Source organism: Vipera berus (assembly GCF_964194415.1).
Source record: "Vipera berus genome assembly, chromosome: 2".
Classification (NCBI taxonomy): Eukaryota; Metazoa; Chordata; class Lepidosauria; order Squamata; family Viperidae; genus Vipera; species Vipera berus.
The window spans coordinates 27575836-27593155 of NC_138203.1; the positions used below are offsets into that span (position 1 = coordinate 27575836).

Here is a 17320-nt window from a genome sequence, read left to right on the forward strand (position 1 = left end):
TCCCAGTATGTAAACAATCATAGGTGTGATGTGCATTTTTTAAAAATTTATAGATTCAGGATAGGTCAGATGAGGGAACTATAAGCAGATAGGTTGCTTGTAGTAGCCAACTATAAAGCCTCCAGTTAATATTTTCTTGGCATTCACACAGCATTTCATGAGGGAGGAACAATGTCACGCCCCTTCTCAGCTTAGTAGAACTTGCTTAATCACTTGTGTCTATAATTTATTTGTGTGTTAGTCATGGTTGAGTAAAAATATATATTTCTGATTAAGGTCTATATAGTTGGGGCAGGGGGGTTGTTACGTACCACATCCATTTTTTTAACATTCTTGTCTGATATTCTTAACTCATCATGCAGTCAGAAATACATAAAGATATGCTGGAAGAATATTGAGAGAATGTGGCAACTAAAGCCACAACATTTGAAGGAAATGTTTTCTAAAATTTTAAAACTGACAGCTCAGATTTTGCATGAAGATGAAAAAGTTACAATTTTATGAGGAAACTGATAAGAGAAATATCCATGTATTATATGAAACATTTGAAATTTTTGTCTGAAATGATATAGGATTTCCTGCCTGAGCAGGGGGTTGGGCTAGAAGACTTCCAAGGTCCCCTCCAACCTTATTATTATTATTGTTATTATTGTTATTATATAATTCTGCACCTAGGACAAATATCCTGTATGAGATCTGTAGGCTTTTTGACAAGAAAACAAAGTGAAGGACAAAATATAGTTTCAAATTTATTTGGTTTAAATCTTTTAGCACATGAATTCTCTCATGAATTCAAAGTGTTATATTAACCTTTCATCAAGGAATGTAATGTGTGTGGAATAAGATGAGAGAGGATAAGTATAAATTTATGAGAAAAATTATTTAAACTTTAAAACAAAGAACTGATGCAAGCAGAATTGACACACTGACTGTAAATTAAAGCCCTAGGTTCAGGAAAATGAACAAATTCACAATAAAAGTTAATGTTAAGTAAGTTACTTATTTGGGGAAAACACTGCAAGTTTTAGGGAAGTCTGTACTAGTTTATAAACATAAGGAACAAATTAATAAAGTTAAGAGTTCCAAGAATTTGATCTTGAAGCTAAAATTTTCAGATGACTTATACCAGTGACTGATTTAAATCTTATTAGTTCATATAACATAAAATCTTGTAATAGAGCAATGCACAGGTACCTCCTGAGAGTTATGTCCCTAGAATGGTTTCAGTTACACTGAGAATAATATTTGAAAAGAACTAAAATGAATGAAACAATAGGGATTAAACCAAAAGTAGAGAATCTCATAGAATCAGTAAATTTTATAATACTAATGGGAAAATGGGAGCCACCATGGTGTATTGGTTAAGGCACCAGGCTAGAAACTGGGAGAGCCTGGGTTGTTAGGCACAAAGCTAGCTGGATAACCTTGGGCCAGTCACTCTCCCTCAGCCCCAAAGACTGAGCAAATCACTTCTGAAAAGTTGCCAAGAAAACTTCATGGATTTGTCCAGCCAGTTGCCAGGAATCAAAAACTGACTCAAAGGCATGCCCTCCCCCAAAAGAGAACAAATGTGAATTTATCTGGATTTGAACAATTTTAATTAAACTACTTTGACATTTTCAATTGCCAATTATTGATAAAACTACTGTAGGAGAAGAAGAGGCAGAATCTGGGGCAGAGTCAAGAGAGGAATCAGTCGGGAGTTGTTACATACCCACAAGTGATCCAAGTCCGCCCCCGCCCCCCGAATTCCGCTAACTCTTATCTAGCACCAGTTTAGTGCTGACCATTAGTTGACTGGATTATTTTCTATAGGCTTCAGTAATAAATCTTAACTGGAATTTAATGTATGGTCCTGATTCTTAAATTACTTGTAATTTAATAACTAGAACTGGAAGCTAATTATGGATTTTGGCAGATTTCATTATATGAAAGTAATTAGGGGCATTTAAACTTTTTATTTTGCAGCAACAGATTTAAGCAATTACTGCTGGACATTTCAAAAGAGGAATTTGAATCAGGTTAGGCTGATTTTACAGGACATGTAATAATACTATTTAGCTATCTCTGATATAAAATTGAAGGATGTCAAAGTTGTATTGTTGGAAGATAAAATTAGGCAGTATATTATTTTGGATATAGCCCTTGAGAGTTAGTCATAGATTCAACCGTAATTTCATACAGAAATCTGGACCATGTACAACACTTGCCACAAATTCTCAAGGCCCAGCTTTCTCAAGAACTACAGCAACAGACTACAAAGGAAAAGTTAACAAAAACCCATGTGTAGGTAAAGGAAAGTAAATCAATTAAATCTCCATTCCCTGCTGTAAAATTTATTAAAGCTCTCCTCTGATTCACAAAAAGAACATAATCTGTAGTTACTTTGCTTTTTTCTTCTTTTAGGGCCAGTATAATTAAATTAAAAATTATAATAACTAGAGCACATACTGTATTTTTTTTCTTCATCCATTTATAATTATTTAAAGACCAATAGTATTTAAAAAATTGCATGCTCCCTTTCATTTTAAGATGATGAAAATATCACACTAGGCTTAAAGCCAGTTATGCTTCTGTTCTACTATTTATATCACTATGAGTGTACAAAAGAAAGGGAGATAATTTTTAAGTAAAATGAACATCCTAGCCAGCATAGCTTTTATATTTGCAAATTTGTCAACAGAACTACCTTCAAAACAGGCCTTCTGCCTTTCGGACACAATAGGTCACTGCTAAATCCAATGGTCCTGTACTATTTTACTTCACTGGAAAGATGGAGAATCAAAGTATAATAATATTAGTATAAAAGATGGCTAATCTGGGGGTGGAAGGTGGATGTGTTCTATTTTAATTGTATTTTAATTGGGGTTTTTATTTCAAGGTTAATGTAATCATTTTAATTGTTTTTAATTTTTTGTAATTTGCTGTATTGTTTTTAAAAAACCTTGTGAACCACCCTGAGTCCTACGGGAGAAGGGCGGTATATAAGTCTAATAAAATAAATAAATATAATAAATAAATGTTAATTTAGTAATCCCATACATTTCTTATTTGTTTTACACCTTTCTCCTATGGTAGCTGTACTTTTTTTTCCCTCCTTTTGGAGGTTTCACAAAGCCCAAACCTCTTCTAAGACATTTCAAATATTTAAATCTGAATGACAAATTATTATTGCATGGAAAGCTGAGATGAACTTCACATCCTTTGGTATTAACCCAGCTTAATTGGAGAGTGAAATATTTAATTGAAAGAAAATAAGCACCCTTGTAGCTTGCAGTTCTCATCTGTTGGACAGCAACTTTCCAATTCAAACTGTTATTAAATCAATGTGATCTTTGAATACTTATGGCAGTCTTCTACAAGAGATTTTCTACACTTTTAAACGTTCATTTTCCATTTCCTCAGCTAAAGATGAAGTCAGATTAAGAAATCTTCTGGATTTCAACCACTTTCTTTGCTTTGGCTGCAATCATGGCTAGGTTTTGCCCAACCTAAATTTACCATAACTTCCAATAGATTCCCCTGACTCTTTATCCCTCTTGGATCAATTAAAAAGAAAGAAAAAGAAAACACCAAACTTCAATATTTTCCCAGGCTCTTAGAACAGAAAGAAAAAGTTCCAGGTCTGGTTTCTGTTTTTGTTTTTGTTTTGCAGAGTTTTAAAATTTAAATTTGCAGAGTTTTTTAATTTTTTTATTGTTTTTCTATTTATATTTTTTATGATTTGTAAGCTGCCCAGAGTCACCTTACTGGAGAAATGGGGGGGAGGGGGAATATAAATTGAATAAATAAATAAATGATTTTGCCTCATTTTGAAAGAAAAAGAAAAAAAATCAGGGTCCTTCTTTGTCCTGTTCTATCAACAAACCTGGAGGAGGAAAAGCCCAACATTTTCTCTCTCCATAAATGGCAACAGAAAGTAGCAATTAGTGACCAGAGGAGAAGGGGTGATCCTACTGCAGATGCAGTAGCCATGTGGAATGGAAGGAACTGAAATTCATCGCACACATGGGACAGTGTGACTTGAGCTGGCATAAAATGGAAAACTCTGCTTTTGAAGAAGAAAAAGACAGAAAACAGAGGTCAGAGACTTCGTTTGTGTCAAGAATGGATGAAATGAAGATGATGCCATGTGTCTCCTTCTTGGATGAGTGGCACATGATGGAAATGCAAAACTGTCCTACAGTTTCCCAAGAAACTGGGCTGTAACATAAATACAGCCCCTCCCCTCTCTTTAACACAAATACTCACTTCCTATAGCTTTGTAACATAATTTAAGCAGCCAAATATTTCACTGTCAAATATTACCACGCACACTTCATTTATAAGCATCAGCATATTGTGCAAAACCAGCACTTTTCAACCCATCAACACTAACCACTGTGGCACTCTGGGCTCAAAGCCATATTAGCTAGGCACACACTTTCAAGCACTTGCCTCTTCTGAGCTGTGTGGTGTCGTTTCTAAAGGGCAGGAGAGAAACAGCTAAACTGTAAAGTGTTTTTCATGGGTGTCTTCATATAACATTAGCAAACAAAAGAACATTAAAGCAGAACCAATAGACTTGGTGTAAACTTCCTGGCTACTTGTCAGTCAGAACACACATTTCTTCCTTATGGATAATGCATAGACTGTGACATCCTATGAAATCAGAAAAGGGACATGAGAATAAAATCCTAGAATTGCAACACCACTTCTAAGCCAGTAAATATTTTTGCAATGGAAAAAAGGCCAGAAAGATGGAAGGAAGGGAGGGAGGGAGGGAGGGAGGGAGGGAGGAAGGAAGGAAGGAAGGAAGGAAGGAAGGAAGGAAGGAAGGAAGGAAGGAAGGAAGGAAGGATGGATCACATCACCATTTGCCAAAATAATTCTCATTAATAATTCATTTATGTTACTATTAATTAACACTACATAGACAGGTCATGCTCCCACAACAAACATAATTATTAGAGTGACACTTGAAACTGAATAGAAACTAGTGCAAAGTAATTCTGTGATTGGGATTTTCTGATACAGTACCTTGCTTTAGTGTTTTTTTTTCAAAGGCACATTTTAATAATCAGATAGGATAAATTAATAAAGAAAAAATATATTATAGAAATGTTCAGATCTCTTCTAGGCTCAAAAACTGCTGTAACTAGCTCTGCTTCCTTTGCTTTTAATTGCTGCAATACTCTATTCATTTTAATTATTGCTGGTGATCCTGAATGGTATGTAGCTACAAGGAGGCAATTGTACAGATTCAGAAAGCTAAATGGGAAAGAGAAAGAGGAAAAAAAACATTCTTGTGGATATCTTGTTGATAAAAAGACATAGCTTGAATTCATCAAAACTGCCTAAACAATGTTATTAATGCAAGCACACAAACCTAGTTAAGAAGAAATACAGTGATTGTATCTATAAAGACAAAGGGAGGTTTACACAACCACTTACTTACACTTTTACTTCCGACAGATAAAGAGTTTGTATCCCTGCTCATGATGCTGCAGTTGTTGATCTGGCTGAGATTTTAGCAGCAGTTCCAACAAGAGCAAATGTCACCTAATGCAAAGAAAATATATTGTTATAGTTTCACACAACCTTTCAAGATACTGTGTTGCTGAACTCCTGTGTTCTTCTAACAAACTGCTTTTTAAAGGTAGGTGATAAACTACCGTTCCCATCATCCTGAGCAACATGAAATTCTAATGGATGAGTCAAATGAAACAAGGCTACTGTATTAACTTGCATCAAGTGCTTTCTGAGATAGCATACCAACACCCTCCAAACAAATTAGATGAGTGTTTTCAGTTTGAGAGGGTGCCTATATATGAACTTTAGCACAATGCTATATGCCATGCATTACTTAGAAGTACGTTCCAATTCTCTGAATCAGTATTAGTAATTTGTACTTGTAAAACATATGTAAAACACCTTTCCAGGATAAATCTATTTGGTAAAAGACAATGCAAGCAGGATGTAAATCTGTAATACAAGACTTATGTCTGAAGATGAAACATACATTTAAAAATAAAGAATTTAAACAAGTTAGAACTGCAAATGTAAATGGGTTTTGGTTCCAAATAAATAGATATGGGATTTTGGTGTTCTTTAAACATTTTTTTGACATTTGGATAAACACTCAGCCTTAAAGCTGAGGACATTCTTTTTCAACTGATAAACAGAAAGACTTAAGCATTGTTTATAAACCATATGGTTTAAGTTATACATGGGTAGTATTCATATTGTGTACTGACTCTCTTTCTGATAAACACACACAAGCAGACACACAAACACACACACACACACAGAGAGAGAGAGAGAGAGAGAGAGAGAGAGAGAGAGAGAGAGAGAGAGAGAGAGAGAGAACACATTTGCATTCCTTTGAATGAAGTCTGATGCAATATATTCATTCAACAGTGATGCACTGAACAGTTTCAATTGTCCCCTCTTGTTATCATTCTGAAAGAGATTAGTAAGGATATCTCAAAGGTGCTTTTTCAAAACATGGGACAACCATGACCTGGATGACTGAGAATCTCCATAGACATTAATGAAGATAATTAATTTGGCCCCATTTTTGGAGTGTGATTTTCAGCATATTATTCAAAGACCAAATGCAATTTTCAGTCTGAAAGAGGCTGTGCAACAAACTCAGACAAGCATCTCTTTTCATTTCAAATAGCAGGGCAAATCCATTCTATTGTTTGGCTAATTTTTACATCAGGAATTGTGTGACCCAGACCCAAAGGCCCATCTAAAACAATTATCTCAGTTATTATAAAAGATGAAGAGCAAGCAAGATTGGCTAATTATTTGTATGTCAGTAAATAATTCATCCGTACATTAAATCCAATATTTAAGATTACAGAAAGGATGCTGTTTTCAAATGTAAATCTTAAAGTATAATCTTTCTGCAGCAAGAAGGAAAAAAATGATTCAAATAGCTCAATGTGTTCGGTCTGAATCATCCATTGATCAGCACTGGATTGGCAAGATGTAATATTTGCTTTTTAAAAAACACAGCTGGAAATGCTGTTTACAGATGTTTGATTTTTCAAACATATCAGAAGCAAGCTTAAAAGGTGATAGAAAAGATCACAGCATTCCTGCTGATAAAAACTACCACTGAGAAAATCATATTCATGTGCAATATATGGCTACAAAGCAATTTAGGAAATATATGAACCTATGTGATTCTGATAATGTTATGAGCTAGCAATAATAGCTAAAGGAATATGGAAATCACAGCCTATCAGCAGCAGGTAGTAAAGACTAGCATCAGAATCAGGACTTAATTGTTTTAAGGAAAAACTCAACCTGTATATTGGATTTTCTCCTGAAATGTAATGTGAAGACAATAAATATGATCCAAACAATAAAGGATAGACATATCATTACATTAATTATAATTTTAATACTAAGGTTTCAGCCAGTTGCTTACTTGGCACATTCTGGTCTATCTGAGGGAAAACTAAACTTTTTAAGAAAGATATTTTGGGTTCATTTTGTGAGGTAGTGATGAGACATTTCTGAAAATGGTTGGGTCAAATTTGAGGAAAACTGTGGGTTTCATTCTGCCTACTGGATTTTTGTTTGTTACAGATTGTATGTATATCCTACTTTTTGTCTGCACTTTCAAAGAGGGTCTCCTTTAAAGTTATTCCAGGAGGAGGAACTCCATGAGATAGGTTGATGATCGGTCAAGTCATTGAGTGAATCCCACTGTCAACCATCTGGCTAGTGACTTCAATACTGAAGAAACTTTACAATCTTGAGGTGCCATAAGAAATACAATTTATTGAATACACATCCGACACTGAAGAAGCAAAATCAACTCTAATTTTCCCACATGAAAATCTGGTTTGTTAACAATAGCTTTTCATAACCCCCACCCACCAAATGTTCACGTTGCCCAATTTCTTCAGTTTGTTATGGGAACAATCCACTCCTCCATCAGACACCTGCTTTTGTGACCTTGGGTCTCATGGTGCATGGATGGCTTCTTGAAACTCTCATTTCTTTCCCAGGCTCTCCCTCCCCCTTTTGCTATGGGAAGTTGAGTACCAACAGAGGTTAGCAAGCATCTTCAGCCTTGACATTCACAACTAAGAAGGGACTATACGTAGATTTCTTCAACTTTTTAATCACTTACTACATTGATTGTCATACTTAAATGTTTGCAAATTTTCTTTTGGCACAACTTATAAACCCTTATTATTTTTTTTCATCTGAAAAATAGCAGGAAATTACACTTCTGTTTCTTGACAGTTTCCTGGTGCCACTCAACACTGTGATTTCTGAGGCCTGATAGGGAAGCACAAAAAAATCTAAGAATAAATTGCTCACACTTTTCTTAACTAAACAACGGAAGAATACTGTTGGCCAAGGAGAACAGTAATGGAAGGTGAATGTATGAATGAGGCCACAGAGTGGGTGATGTTACTTATAACAGTGTTACCTTAGTAGATATGGGACAGAACATGTAGCTAAGTTTATTAAACTTAATCCCAACACTTTTGGTTGTAGATAGAGTTTGAGTTCTATCTCTATAGTAAACAAATCTACATTGACAGTAGCCATATAATTTGATCTGTCTCATAACTTACAAGGTATCTGTACATTGGAAGTAAAAGACCTTGCTATACAAATAAGTATAGCAGCAGTATAGCAGAAGTAACAATAGCATCAACAGTAGTCTTAACTTTTATTTAGTGAAATGATATTTAATGACTCAAGAATTATTTCTCAATTTCTGGCTTGGGATTCTGATGACTTCTGTGAGTACGCTTTTGTCACTTCAAATCAATGAATAAAAAGAAATAGATCCCAATTTTATTTGCCAGAAGATTCCCACCTGGCCCATTTATTATAAAGATGAAAGCTAAAAATATGGTATTCTAGGCAGGCTCTTAAAAGTGTTTGCTCTAGAGAAATCTACTTTATATTCTTGTCATATTCTGTTGATAGTCAAGGTCAAATTGTCAAGCCAGGCACAGGGATTATCAAGGCAACATCTTTATGCCAAAGATGCAGAGTGTTTTATTTTATGTTCTAGGAAATAAATAGGTATGTTATGCATTTAAATTATGTCTCAAATAGAGCCATGGTATTGCTTTTTTTAAATAACCAGAACAATTGAAAATGGTCATGAAGCTTATATGCTTCAGAAACTAAGCATGAAATTGTTCATCTATTATGAACAGAGGCCAGACTGAAAGCAGTTTAAGGATGCTTTTATCAACTTCCTTTAGGGCAAAGTTTATTTGACAAGTGAATAATAAAAAAATAGATCTCCACTCTTAGTACAAGAGCTGCTTATGGCTTCTACAGGCAAAAGGTAACATCTCATTATCTTACTGGTGATTTTTTATTGTACAGGATATGTGCTTCATGTTAGTATGTGTTTACAATCTCTGAGCAGCTATTTTTTTCACCACAGGGAAAATCAAGGAAATTGCCACATATAAAATGTTAATTATTATAATTTATATAACCTTAATTTAAAAGGGGGGGGCAGAAAGGAAAGGAAAAATCCAATGTATTGCATTAAGGAAATTATTTTATAAAGAAAAGGAAAGGGGAAAGGACCAAAACCAGAACTACAAAAGACAGACTAAGAATTAAAATTAAAATAGGCAAGAAAATGGTAAGAGGACACCTGTCCATTCTATATGAGTTCAAATCACCAGGACTTGACAGATTATATTCTTGAGTTCTGAAGGAGCTGGCAGATGTCATTTCAGAACCACTGGACCATATCTTTCGAAGCGCTTTCAGGGAAGTACCACAGGACTGGAAAAGAGCTGATATGGTTCCCATCTTCAAAAAAAAAAAAGGGGGGGTGAGGGGGGAACAGATCCAGGAAACTACAGACCAATCAGCCTAACATCAATACCTGAGAAAATCCTAGAAAAGATAATCAAGGCAGCAGATCTGTGAAAATCTAGACCAAGGGTGTCAAACTTGCCAAGTCACGTGATGTGTCACAACGTACTGCGACTCTTTTTGCATTGCTGGCAATGGGGTGGGTGCAGCTTTGTTATGATGAAATGGCCCATGGACTGGCAGTTTGACACCCCTGACCTAGAAGCAAGCAAAGCTATATCCAGAAGCCAACATGGGTTTGTCAAAAACAGATCATGCCAAACAAATCTTCTTTGACAAAGTGACTAAATTCTGTCCCTCCTTTTGAACCCTTTGATTGATATTTGTAATTGAAAGTCTTAATCCAAAAATTGAAAATGTATAATTCTTAACTAACTCTTAAAGTATGCAAAATGCTATTGAAAATGTATTTGAGATTATCTGTGTTAAGAGAAAGTTAAAGAAAATGTTGCAATAGTTTAAAGATTTTTTTTGAGTTTTAAAAAGGATGTTTATAAAAAATATTCTATAAGGGTCGTTTGGAGGGAGGAATCTGAAAGAACAGAGTGAACCTTGTTAATAAAAATGGTGATAGTTCAGAAAGATTATTAGGTGCAAATAGAAATACACACTATTTCCATAGCAAGGAAGATAAAACAGGAATGCTTAAATTGATCATTTTATTCAAAGAGAATATATTTAAGTACATTTTTCACTTGGATTTCATATCTGGATTTTGTGGTTGTGATAAAAAAATTGAAATTTTGACTTGGGTTTTGTTGAGTAGATAGATTTGTCATTATAGAAATGGCTAATTGTATACTAATCTGTAAAAACAAATAGTTGAGGCTGAAGTGTTTTTATCTTGTACTGTGCTAAAAAGACTCAGAAGTTAATGCCTTTTCTTTCTTTTTTCCTTTGTACCTCACACTTTCTTTTTCCCCTCTCTTTTTCCTTCACCTAATTCCTTATTTCTATTTTTCTTTGCATTTCATATATTAAATAAATATTTTTTTAAAAAAGCAGTGATTGGAAAAAACCAATCTAGAGTGAAGGAGAAATTTCCTGATGGTGAGAAGAATAAACCAGTGGGATGGCTTGTCGCAGTAGTTTTGGGTGCTTCATCCCTGGAGGTTTTAAAAAGAGATTGGAAAGCCATTTGTCTGAAATGTGTACAGAGAGGTGAGAGAGGAAAGGGGAAGGGAAGGGAAGGGAAGGGAAGGGAAGGGAAGGGAAGGGAAGGGAAGGGAAGGAAAGGAAAGGAAAGGAAAGGAAAGGAAAGGAAAGGAAAGGAAAGGAAAGGAAAGGAAAGGAAAGGAAAGGAAAGGAAAGGAAAGGAAAGGAAAGGAAAGGAAAGGAAAGGAAAGGAAAGGAAAGGAAGCAGAGAGAGAGGGAGAGGGAGAGAGAGAAAGAGATTATTTGTTGGCCTGCTTATCTATTAGATAAGTATGGGTGATCTGTATTCAGTTGATATTTTTCTTTCCTGTGAATAAAAATATGAAGCTCACACTTCATGACCAGGCGTGGATCAGAAGAAACAATTTTATAATTAGGATACCTAGCAGAAAACACCATATCGAGTTATTGAAGCTTCATGTGATGCTCCTTTAATAGTTTGTGGCTCACAGTGGCTTATCTTCTCACATTCTGAATTGCTTGTGCAGTTACAGCATACAAAATAATCACAGGAATGTGAGTGCTGCATCAGGTAGGGAGAGGAAGCCTTTTTGGCAGAATAGGAAAATAACAGAGTTGGAAGGGACCTTGAAGGTCTTCTAGTCCAACCTCCTGCTCAAGCAGAAAACCTTATACCATTTCAGACAAATGGTTCCCCAATCTCTTCAGAAAATGGATTCCTAATATCTTTTTTAAAAATAGAGAATGACAATTGATATTGATTGTTCAGATCTGTTGGAATATCTTCCTCTTGGTCCCTTCCTCTTGGTCCCCTATGCAAACCAGCTTCCATAGAAAAGTCTAGAGCAGGGGTGTCAAACTGCTGGCCTGCAGGCCGGACGCATCATCCAGAAGCCGTGCCCACCCCATTGCCGGCAATGGCAAAACTGTCCCAATACGTTGTGTGATGTCATGTGATGTCGCGAGTTTGACATGTCTGGTAGAAAATATTCCCATTGGATTGTAACTATGGCTTTAAAAAAGCGAGAAGGAAGCACCATTATACCTTTTCCACCTCACCCATAAACAATCTTTCTGAACTCCCAATTACTAGACCACTTCCTACTTACAAGTTGCACTCTGTTACAGTATATTTAAATGTTCGACCATTTTGATGCATCTGCACATAGCACTGATCCTGATTTGCTTCATCACAGTTAATTTAATGAACAATAATAGGTTGGGCTTATACACACTAAACTACAAGCCACAATTTAAAAATGCCAATAGCTAGGTTCCCAAAACCCACTTTTAAAGCTTCCCTTGAAAGTTATTTTAATGGAATACTGGTGTGTATTTTATGTAACAACTTAACAGAAAAAACTTCCCTTAAATAATTTAGCTATTAAAAGGAACAAAAAGAAAAACAATGAAAATGAATAACATTGATTTTAGCATACAATACCTAAGAAATTTATGCATATTAGACAGAACTGTACTTTCTCTGCCTAACAGTAGGACTGGCCCTTGATCTCCGCCTAAGGCAAATATCCGTTTACTGCTTGTGCAATGCAAAACAGAATATTCAGATTTTGTCCTTGAAAATCAAGTTTGCTTACCACAGTTTTAACCCAACATAAGAGAGTAAAAACTCCTGCAAGAGTATATTATATGGATTACCTTAACAACTGTACAGTTTTTCAGAAGGTAGAATAATTGAGCTTCCTCCAGTACAGTGTATAATTTTTTAAAACATTCACAGCTTCCCCAAACAATGTTGTAATTTACAGCTAAAACACAAACTACGCTAGGATTCAAAAGACTGTTGAACATAATATTAGCTTAGCAGGTATCCTTAAAATCTTCCTTTGGAAGTAAAGAAAAATATTGAGGTAAGGGATAGAAAAATCTTAGGATACAAAGTCACAGAAAATTGAGAAGAAAACCCATTTTGTACAGCATTACATAACTTTTTAAAGCAGGTGTCACATTTTATTTCTTAAAAACAACATTCTGCTTTTAACTTGCTCTGGTTTAACCTAAATTCTTAGATGTGGAAGAAAAAGCACTTTGAAAAGCTTTCATCCTTTTCCATCCTTGCAATGAGCTGGCAATGGGTTACTTTCTTGGCTGCAACTGGAAAAGGAGCTGTCTAATGGCTCCTCCCTATGCTGTGATCACTAATTCAGAGGGAGCCATGCCTGTTCTCCCCACCCCACCCAGCTTTTCTGGCTATAGGTCCTTTCCAGCAATCTGCATCATCACTGCACATCACTCTGAAGTGGCTAGCCTGGCAACATCTGAGAAAACATCTGGCCATAGCATCAGCCTCTCCAGGAGGCTAGACGGAACCTAGTTCTTCTTTCACCCTGATCCTGGCCAAGGAAGCCTTTCTTCCTTAGCCCAAAGCCATGCAGGCTAAATCTTAATGGAAGCAAAGTGTGGTATCAGAATACCCATCTCACAGAAGACCCATATATTTGGTCTTCCACAATATTACCATTCCCACAAAAGGGGGGAAAAAACCCTGCACCACAGACGGTTCTGGTCTCTCTGGCAACTAGAAGCAAAAAGGCCAATGGCTGAAGAGGAGTGGGCAGTCCTGGAACATGCCAATCATAACCCAGGAGGCCACCAAACCTCTTCTAGGCAACATAGACTACATCCGTGGGACTTTGTCTCTTGGTTCCCCATGGAAAACATTCTTTTCCTGTTCAGTCATCTTGATCCAGCTTCAGCCTGCTTAGATCCAAAGCAGGGGACTATTTAAATGAAGTTTATTATTTTTCCCCATTCAAAACATTATAATATTGCAGATTTGCTTCCCTGAAAGTTGTCTCTGGAGGTACATCTTCTATACAAGTCAATGGTGACCTTTTTTTCTCACAGCGAAAAGACTTATATTCAAAAATGTTATTTTATTTATTAGATATTTATTCTGCCTCTATTGCTTTATGAGTTACTCAAAATGGCAAACACTCCTAATACTCCTTCTATTTTCCACACAACAACAACCCTGTGAGGTGAGTTGGAGTGAGGCTGAGTTGCATGGAGAATATAAACCTGGATTTATGTTAGTTCATCATGTTTGATTTTGGCTTAGTAGGACATGTAAACTGGATTGTTTGGTCTGTTCAGAAAATCATGACTAAAACAACTCGGCTTAAAATGTGAGAATTTATCCAGTCTAACATAGCAAACCTTGGTTAAGTCAACAAGTCTTTTTGTTTGCAGTTGTAGGAAGTCAGCCCCCCTTACCCGAGAAAGAAATATTTTGGGGAATATTAAAAAGGCAGAATATTATACTTCCCGAAAGGATCTTCAAGGCTGAAACCAACCCTGCTCCCAAAATCTCTCTGCCCAAACAGAAACCAGGTCTGCAGAAATGCAGATGTGATTATCTTGTCAGAAAGATTGAAGCCAGGAAGCTGGGATTAGAAAGACAAAATCCCTAGAATCATCAATCCCTCACACCAAAAAACCCAACACAGGACATAGTCATCAGCCACAGCCCCAGGGAAGCAGGATACTTCCTGGGACATAATAGGATTAACCCACACCAACAGAATACCACAAAGGCACACTCAGACTCAGGTCAAAGTTCATGCCACAGGAACAACTCCAAACAAAAGTTCAAGAAGGTATAAAAACCCACCATTCCCTACCAAAGGTAAAGGTAAAGGTTTCCCCGCACATGCGTGCTAGTCATTTCCAACTCTAGGGGCCGGTGCTCATCTCCGTTTCAAAGCCGAAGAGCCAGCACTTGTCCGAGGACATCTCCATGGTCATGTGGCTGGCATGACTAGACACCAAAGGCACACGGAACGCTGTTACCTTCCCACTGTAGTGGTCCCTATTTTTCTACTTGCATTTATATGTGCTTTCGAACTGCTAGGTTGGCAGAAGCTGGGACGAGTAACAGGCGCTCACTCTGTTACACGGCACTCAGGATTCGACCCGCCAAACTGCCAACCTTCTGATCTACAAGCTCAGTGTCCTAACCCACTGAGCCACCGTGTCCCTCTACATGTGGTCAAATTTCCCAGAGCTATCTTTTTGTCTGGCCCTCCTCTACAACCTTCTTTCTAAAGCAATCTCCATTTTGATTATTCCCAGCTCGGACTGGACTCTGATGAAGATTTTTCTTTCAACACAGTGGAATAGAAATATGTTTAACAAATAAATGAATCAATTGAGAGCATTCTGTGTTTACATAAAACAAAGGCACAAACTATTCAATTACATTTTAGTCAGTATATTTTGTGAACTACTGGTATGGTTAGTTCCAGTTTAGTGTGCTGTGCAATCCCTAGAGTCCCAAGGGGCTGGGATTCCACACCAGTTGCACTGAATAAGTTACTCTTGAAGAAGATACAATATATTCATATTGTATGCCCATATCAAATCCACAAACAGAATTTTAATTTGGTATGAAATGTAAATCCAGGCATCCGTACCTTTTTCTTTCTATTTCAAACACAAGATCCATATCCTTCTCTAAAATGGTGGTTCTCCATTACTTATAGTAAAAAAGCAACAATCATGAAAAGAATTATCATCATCAGAAGAAATTATCTCTTGTCCAGGCCAATTCCTACAGATTGCTACTTCTCTGCTTCCATTAACAGCAGTTGTGAAGTGGATGACCAGAGAGAAAAGAGTCAGTTTCCTCTTTCTCTGTCATCTCACTCAAGATCTGTATTTCCAGGCTGCCATTAGTATTGGCAAAAGAGCCATCTGTTCCATGTTGTCTAGTAGCTTAGCTCTGGGAAAAGTGAGTAGACTTCCTAGAACTCCATAGATCACAGAACAGGTGAGGGAACCCTCTGGCATGCAAGCTGCGGGTTGCCTACCTGTGCCTCCAAAAAGAGCAAATCACTGTAGTTTCTCTTAATCCACTGCTATGATACATTCAGTGTTCACTAATGTCTAGCAGGTTTTCTGGAAATTAAATAGTGTATTGCTAGCAAAAGGAATCTACTCTAGTGGCAACAGAATGATGCAAATGGTACCTGAAAACTTCATGTATGCTGTTTGTTCTGAAAATCAATGCTGCGTTTGAATTTTTTTTTTGCTACCCATTATCCTCTTCTGCACTGCCAGTTTGGTACGATTAGCAAGAAATTTAATTTCATGCTGTTTTACTGCACATTATTGCAATCTAAAGAGGCAGTCAAGAGACACTGAGCTGTTGCTATGAACAATAATGTTTCAAAAGGCATGGTGGGAAAAGAATAAAGATCCTTTTTTGAAAGACAGGACTCAGACAGCTCTTATCCTCCAAAATTCTGGGATAGTTCTCAGATGAATTTTGTTTGCTTTTTCATTTATTTATATTTGCATATTTAATAGCTATTTGTCATAGAAAAGGGTTTGTGTGCATGTATGTCAGAGAGTTGGAAGAGCAGAATAAAGCAATACACTGAGGAAATGCACTATATAAGTCTAGTAAATCAATAAATTATTTAGCCGAAATAATTTTATACAAGCATTTTAAATCAGTGACCCCCAATCTTTCCAGGTCTGCGTGGGGATGGTTTTGCACGCATGCCATTTGCACAAATGCAGCTTTGCACATTCACACACCACTTATGCGGCTCAGTTTCCAACAGGCTATGGCCTGGCACCAGGCTGCAGACCAGGGGTTAGGAACCTCTGTTTTATATAAACTATCTTCTGGATTAATTTACAGTTCAGCATGTATTGTCAACCTAACAATGGATAAACTGAATAAATGATAGCTAAGGCAATCACTGGTGTATATGCTGAGAACATTAGAATATCAGTGTGGTTTTGTGAGCGGGATAGTTACTCATAGGATTTTCTGCCTCAGATCACCAAGCAGAGTATTGGTCTTTGAGGCCAGGCCATCGACAGCAGAAGTAATGTATGTTTCTCTGCTTCAGGCTATAAATTGTCAGACCAGTTCTTCATACGAAAATGAGCACAAGGCTGGGGAAGGAAGAGGACAATCTTTACATTTTTCCCACCATGTCTCTTTAGTGATTACTACAGCATAATAGCATTTAATGCAACACAGCACAAATGTGAAAAAATAAGGGTGCTTTCTCATATGCTCTTCTTCCTGTGAAGAGTAAACAGCTACTTCTACTTTATGCACACAATACAATAAACACGTGTTGTGTTCACATCATGCGTTAGAGCAGGGCAGAGCAGTGGATGTAATCCACAAGGGATGGTGTCCCCTTTAGTCTGACCTTTCTATATGCTTTCACAAGTAGAACTTGAATTGAAATTTGGATGATCACAACTATGGTGGTCAGTTCATTAATGTTTACTATTAAAATTGAGTACTTCAAAAAAAAGTCATTCCTTATTATTTTTTTAAGCCAAAAGT

At 36.6% G+C, this 17320-nt stretch overlaps 1 protein-coding gene across 4 annotated transcripts in view; it reads right to left on the bottom strand.

Annotated features, from left to right (window-relative positions):
* The window catches only part of PDE4D (phosphodiesterase 4D), a gene marked incomplete at its 5' end in the record, with an annotated part of 761328 nt that overhangs the window by 632642 nt on the left and 111366 nt on the right, over window positions 1-17320 (bottom strand). For 2 of the 4 annotated variants that reach the window (XM_081318714.1, XM_081318715.1), the window contains one exon: window positions 5438-5541. In XM_081318714.1, coding sequence (XP_081174840.1) covers window positions 5438-5479 — 42 coding nt within the window. Of the gene's footprint in view, window positions 1-5433; window positions 5542-17320 lie in introns of all 4 variants that reach the window. The other 2 variants (XM_081318718.1, XM_081318717.1) reach the window with 1 other exon arrangement.